At 38.8% G+C, this 6,846-nt stretch overlaps 1 protein-coding gene across 19 annotated transcripts in view; it reads left to right on the top strand.

Moving 5' to 3' along the window:
- Positions 1-6,472, top strand: part of St18 (ST18 C2H2C-type zinc finger transcription factor) — a 319,839-nt gene extending 313,367 nt beyond the window's left edge. For 18 of the 19 annotated variants that reach the window (XM_052718277.1, XM_052718272.1, XM_052718276.1 and 15 more), the window contains 2 exons: positions 1,377-1,520; positions 4,085-6,472. In XM_052718277.1, coding sequence (XP_052574237.1) covers positions 1,377-1,520; positions 4,085-4,225 — 285 coding nt within the window. In that variant the 3' untranslated portion in view covers positions 4,226-6,472. The remainder of the gene's footprint in view (positions 1-1,376; positions 1,521-4,084) is intronic. The other variant, XM_052718281.1, reaches the window with a different exon arrangement.
- Positions 6,473-6,846: the final 374 nt, after the last annotated feature.

Genomic DNA, 6,846 nt, shown 5'->3' with positions numbered 1-6,846 from the left:
AAAAAAAGATTAAAACTTCCAAGCAGTGTCTAATCCTAGACCACTGTGAATTAAAAATTCAGTCCAGGATTTTTAAGATGTTAACACAAATTCTGTTATTAAGGATGTACTTTGGTGATAGATTGTTTGCCCACCCATGTAAAAGACTCTAGATTAAATCCTGAGGATCTCAAAAAGCAAAAATAACTGCATTGCAACAAGTTAGAAGTGGAGAAGTAAGATAATGCAGGGTAGAGGGCCCTTTATCCTGCCTTTCCCATTTCTTTTCCTTCCCCACTCCTAAAATGCAAGCTTCATCCCATCTCTCAGGAGTCCTCACCTAAGCAGTCTAATCCATATGAAATAGTTGCTTCATCTCACCTTCTGAATGCCCCAGAAGTCCATAGAAAGAGCTTGATGCTTCCATTCAGAAAGTATGAGACTCCTCTTGAAACCAAATGGAGCTTAATCTAAGTGGGGAAGACAGACAATAATCTTTTTTTTTTTGTGTGTGTGTGTGTGTGTGTGTATGTGTGTGTGTGTGTGTGTGTGTGTGTGTGTGTGTGTGTGTGTGTGTGTCTAATCTGCTGTTATAAAAAGTGCGGGTTGATGTTAAACAGGATGGCCAAGCCCCAAGAAGAAAGAAATTTTTCAGCAATGATTTGAGAAATGGAGGAGTTAGCCAACAGTGGTGGGGATTATATCTGGAGGTAGTCTAACTGGGTAGGGCAAGTTACAGAAGGGTACTAGAGATGACACTGGGCTGTTCACATAGTACAACCTAGTCAATGTTGATTATCTTGGCATTTACTTTGATGGATTGAGGGGGCCCTGAAGGGTTTGAGACTTGAGAGTAATTCAGTCATCTTGACATACATTCTAATTTGACCTTCAAAAGACTCATTTTATTAGTGTATTGAAGAAGACCAAGAAGAGACTATACAGAGCAAAGCTGACACAAGGTTACCCATGAGAAATGATACCATCATACCAATGGATGGGTCCAGGTGACCACAACACTGGTGGACAGTGGCCTTATCTTGTGTATTTTAAAAGAAGCGCTCAGTGAGTTTGAAGTATGAGAGGAAGAACTCTGAGTCTGGGAAACTTTCAGGTAGTCATCCACTACAAAGAAGAGGCATGTAGCTGGAACAGGATTGGGGAAAATAGCAGATTTACTCTAAGGCCTTTGAGATATCTACCATCTAGCCATGTAGAGAAGCTAGACCTGCAAGTCATGGAAAAGACTGTGTTGAAAGTACAAATCTGAAGGTGTGAATCCAACACTTAGAGCAGTAGGCAGGGCTACAGTTTGACACATACCCAGCCACAGGTTTTCCCTTGAGGCCTTGCATAGGCCTCAAGCTCTGCTTCTCATGTCGTTACCTCTGTTTTAGATAACATCTATGGAGAGCAACTTGAAGAGCATAGAGGAGGAGAACAAGCTTATAGAACAGAGCAATGAGAGTCTGCTGAAGGAACTGGCAGGGCTCAGCCAGGCTCTCATCTCCAGCCTTGCTGACATCCAGCTGCCACAGATGGTAAGACCCAGAGCAAGGCTCTGCTGTCCTGCCATCCACCTCAGTGTCATTACCCTATGGCTGAGCTGTCAGCAGTCACCTACCCTGGATGCATTCTCATGATCAGTGATCTCCCCATCTGAGAACATGGTAGACACACTCAGATTAATGAAGACCAGTGACATTTCAAAAGGCTAGGGTCCTTTAAAATGAAGGTTTGCTTGAAGGTATTTCATAAAGTTATATGAAAGTTGAAAGGCCAGCATGCTCACTCACTGAAAATATGTTTCCAAAAAAAGAAGATTCTATGCAGCCCTCAGCATCATCCACCCAACTTATGAATTATAAAATAAATAGCTCCATTCCCAATAAACTTTTAATGCTCAACTTCTACCCATGGGTGTAATTAGGCATCATTATTTCTAAAACCTAAGCATGCAACTATTTAGAATTCACAAAGTTTATTCTACATTTTTATAAATATAAATCAATCTTTGGAGATAGAGCTGCATTGTTGAGGGGGATATTGCTGAATGCTGTTAATTTCCTCAGAGCCTATATTCTTAAACCAAAACTGCTAGTTTACATATAAAAGGACTTAAAGCATCAGCAATGTAATAAAAATATAACTGGGTTTTGCTCAAAATATTAAATTGCTCAATTTATTCAACTTTCCAACTGAAGTCTTTGTCTCACCCAATTCCAAATGTTTCTTAACCCCTGCCCCCCACCAAAAAAAAATCAAGATTTTAACTTTGGGTACTGTCAAGGAGAATATTATCATCTTCCTTTTGCCTGTCTTTTTAGTTCCTTCTTCAAATGTGTATTTCTTAGTATTTTCTTTGTTGTCAGTGCCACAGAATTTACTGACAAGATAACTTGTGTCTACTACCATCCAGGGACCCCCTGAGATGCTGTAGCAGTGACTGCAGGCCTGATCACATGAAAGCTCCCAGGGCACTAAACACTTAAGATTCCCAACCGTAGCCAAGTCACGGCTCAGCATCCATCATTGGGTCAAGACTCAAAGATGGCATGAGTCAGGAATTTGTGGGACAATGAACTTCCTGATGTGGCCTTTAACCCACCATGCCACCAGAGTCTCTGTCCCATTACATAATTCTGTAAGAAATACATACACAGCAGAGGTAGAAACTAAATGGGAACAATCACAACTAGACAATGCACATATTCCAGATCAGAACTCTGCTGGGCATATCAAATTGTCTTCAGATCTAGAAAGCTTACCCTCTAAACAGTAACGATTATAGTAATTCTCTCTCCACTTGAGCTGTTTACTCATTTTTAAGTCTGTCCTTCCAAGCACCTTGTAATGTAATGTAGCACTTACCATGGGTTTTCAAAAAGATGGGAACATGGAGGTACCATACATGGCTGGAGAGTGTTCCCTTTTGTCATGTATGTCCTGCCTCTTATGTATGCAGTTTACACACAGCTAGTAAGTGCCCACTTTAAAACACATTATGGGACTGGAGAGAAAGCTCAGCAGTTAAGAGCACTGGTTAACCTTCCAGAAGACCCAGGTGCCATTCCCAGTTCCAGCCTAGTGGCTCAGAACTGGCTGTCACTCCAGTTCCAAGGTATGTAACACCCACTTCTGGCCTCCACAGGCACAAAGCACATGTGTAGTGCACAAATATACATGCAAAGCATCCATATACCATATACATATTATGTGTGTGTGTGTATGTATGTATGTGTATGTGTGTGTGTGTGTGTGTGTGTGTTTCCCAGCATGGTGGCACTCCCCTTTAATCCTAGCACTTGGGAGGCAGAGGCAGACAGACTTCTGGGTGTTTAAGGTCAGCCTAGTCTACATGGAGAGTTCCATGCCAGCCAAGATAACAAAATGAGACCTTGTCTCAAAAATAAATAGATAGATGATGATGATAGATAGATAGATGATAGATAGATAGATAGATAGATAGATAGATAGATAGATAGATAGATAGATAGATAGATGATAGGACCATTATATTGGGCAAAGAAGATGCCAAAATACCACCCATGGTGAAGATGAGTCAGTCTGGACCTTCTAACACTGATATTCTCCCTTAAAAAAAATAGAGAGGGAGAAATGAACAGTATCATACTATAAAATCTCTATCACAACTGTTAGTGAGCAACTGGCTTAAGGCTAAAATCCCTGCCATTCCAACCTAGAACTGTTAAAGAACCACTTGGCACAAGCAAACCTTCATCCCCTGCACATACCTTCCACAGACGCTGTTTTTATACTGAGCAAGTGTAATTGAGGCCAAGACTCCTCCCAGAGAAGGCATGTTGTTTGGAGACATCTAAGCTCAGCAGCTAGATGCATTCGTTATATGGCTCCAGATTGACCCTCAATACCATTCAATCAAGTTTCATTAATGCCATGAATGAAGAGTGAACAGATAAACCCTACAAACACTAGCATTTGGATGTCCTATCCCAAACTGCCACAGCCATATAAACCCGTCTCTTCCTACTTATACATGTTGACAACATTCTTCACTGTCTCCTGATCTTCCTTGGGGCAGCTGAACCTCTGTGATTGGTTCCATGTGCTTTGTCTCCATCAGGGGCCTATCAATGAGCAGAATTTTGAAGCATATGTAAATACTCTCACAGACATGTACAGCAATCTGGAACGGGACTATTCCCCAGAATGCAAAGCTCTGCTGGAAAGCATCAAGCAGGCGGTGAAGGGCATCCACGTGTAGGAGGGCAGCATGCAGGAAGCAGAGGTCACCACAGCAGTGAGTTCCAGCTGATCCACAGGGGCCTGCAAACCTGGAGCCTGGAGACTGCCCCCTGCAATTATAATTGCAACATTGCACTAATTTTTCCCCAACTGACATAAAAAGGAAAAAAAAAAACTATGATAAACTCTTTGGATTAAAAGCAATGCAGTCAATTATTAAATCTCATTTATTTTCATACCTTTTTCTTTTATTTCTTCATTGCACTCTTTATTTTGTAAAGTATATGTAAAATAAATGTGACATTTTATATTTTATTTATTACTAATCAAAGAGTTTTTTATCTTTTAACTGCATTTTGAAGTCTACCATATTTTTACAGGTGTGTTTATTAATTTATCTTCTAATAGGATTTAAATAGAAATGCTGTTCTCAAATCATACATCTTTCTGGGTTTAAATGGAAAAAAAAAAGTGTGAAGGAAATCCCCGTGTCAGGACCGCACTACGGTCAAGTCTGGTTTCTACTGTGCGCTTCTTTTCCCCCTTTACTGGTTTTGTAAATGGTTTTTGGTAATGTGAGCTGCAAAGGAATGTGAAGATAAATGGTGCCCACTGGTGGGAGACCCACATTCATAAAAGCATAGGATGCTGGCAAACATCGTGCTCAGAACTTGATAGCAATAATTAAATAAAATAGTCAGCAGAGTATTCCACGTGGCTGCACGGATTTAATTAATATGAATTATTTATTTGAGCTATTTAAAGCATAGATTTTAAGTGAATCAGATTTGTCTTTTTGTTTTTCAAATCACATTGGCTAGTTGGCAACCCTTCCCCAAGATGAGAAATAAGCTTTGATGTGACCAGCCAGGCTTTTCCTGCTGTATATTAGTACAATATCACAAGTGACAATATTGGTATAGAATTGTCCTTAGGAAATACAGACACATCCGAATGCAAATTTTGTAGATACCATATCCCCTGAAATAGCATTTATCTTACTGGGTTGACTAGAAGAGTAGAAAACATAATAAGACATGAAAAAGTGTTATTCCAGTCTGAATATTGGCAACATTGGTCTGCACTTCCCTAGGAAATAAAACAAATTTAAATTTGATGTAACTCTTGAACTACACACACACACACACACACACACACACACACACACACACACACACACAGGCACAGTCCATACACATATGCACTCACAAACACTCATCCACACATGAAATTGAGTCTACAATCTCAACTGGATCAGAGTTTAGTAATTGCTATAGTAAAGGCAATGTCTATTTCAGGGACTGTAAAGTAGTTTAAGCATTGTTTCAAAAGTTTTTTAAAACTTATTTTTTTTAAGGAAAAGGTATAGACAACCAGCTAAACTGCCTTTTTGGTGTGCACACACATTTCATGTGCAGATGTGCCTCTGTGTAAATGTACACATGAACTTTAGTGTGGGCTTAATTTTCTGTGCTATAATAAAAGTGTTTATTTTTTATTAGCCTCATGGATATTTAGATTTAGTGTGATGGCATTCACAGGCTTGAATTCACTGTTACTACTGTTACTGCTCAGATACATGAAAAGTGGTCCAGTCACTCCACTCTCATGGAACTGTGGTTTTTGTTATGCATCAAGTGGAGCTTATCTTTGGCTTGGGGTTCATTTGAACTCTTGAATTTTAGTTTAGTGAAAATGAGATGTCTGTTCTTAGGTAGGGAAGGTGTTTATTTAAAACTCAATTTAAAAAAAGCAGCTACCATGAGTGGTGTCTACTAAAAATGGGACACAAAATTTCCTATTAAAGTATGTCTTTGAACATTTGCTACATAGTACTTCAAAGAAGCACACAAACGGACTCACTTATTACACAGAAGTTTACTTTGCTAAATATTTTAACAAGTTTGTTATATATTTTATTTAAAGAGATCTCTTACAAACTTATGTATTTATTACTATAATTTACATGGCTTCAGTTAATTTATTTGTGTTCACATAGTTTTATGAAGTGTGTCTATATTTATTTGCCTCCTTGGTATTTGTGTTTTGTAACATGCACTAAATTGTTTTCATTTCAACTATGTTAATGATTGATACTGTAAATTGGGTCTTTTGTAAACAAAACAAACAATGATGTATGCATTTTTATTTGAAGTAGTTTGTTTGTATACTGTTTCTCCAAACAATATTTCTTATATCAATGCGACAAAATTGTGTTCAGTGCTGTACATTTGGTGTATGGTAGGAAATAAAAATTGATAATGAATTTTGCTGTGATATTTATTGGGTTAATTTATGAAGACAGATGTCACCGTCCCTAAGACGGTCTATGGAGCAGCAGCTGGGGAGTCCTACCCTGATAACAAACTGCTGGAAGTCCTGAATATAGCTTGCATAATGCAAGCTAGGTTGAAAAAACTGTCAATAATTCTAGACTACCTATTATGCTTTTGTGTTCTTATCTAAGTAATCAGCATTCTCTATTTTCAAGTTTTTGGCCAAACTTCCACATCTCTTAGATCTGGTTGTCCCTATAGGTAATGTAAAATTCACACAATGAAGTTAAATTAACTGAAGGGAAGTCTGGATCCCAGAGGCAGCTGGGCTAAACTTGGGTTCGCTTTCATAGAGCACATGGAG

Source organism: Peromyscus californicus, unplaced genomic scaffold, assembly GCF_007827085.1.
Source record: "Peromyscus californicus insignis strain IS unplaced genomic scaffold, ASM782708v3 Scaffold_5__1_contigs__length_169319896, whole genome shotgun sequence".
In the NCBI taxonomy this organism is placed as follows: domain Eukaryota; kingdom Metazoa; phylum Chordata; class Mammalia; order Rodentia; family Cricetidae; genus Peromyscus; species Peromyscus californicus.
This window is presented reverse-complemented; position numbering and strand designations above follow the sequence as displayed.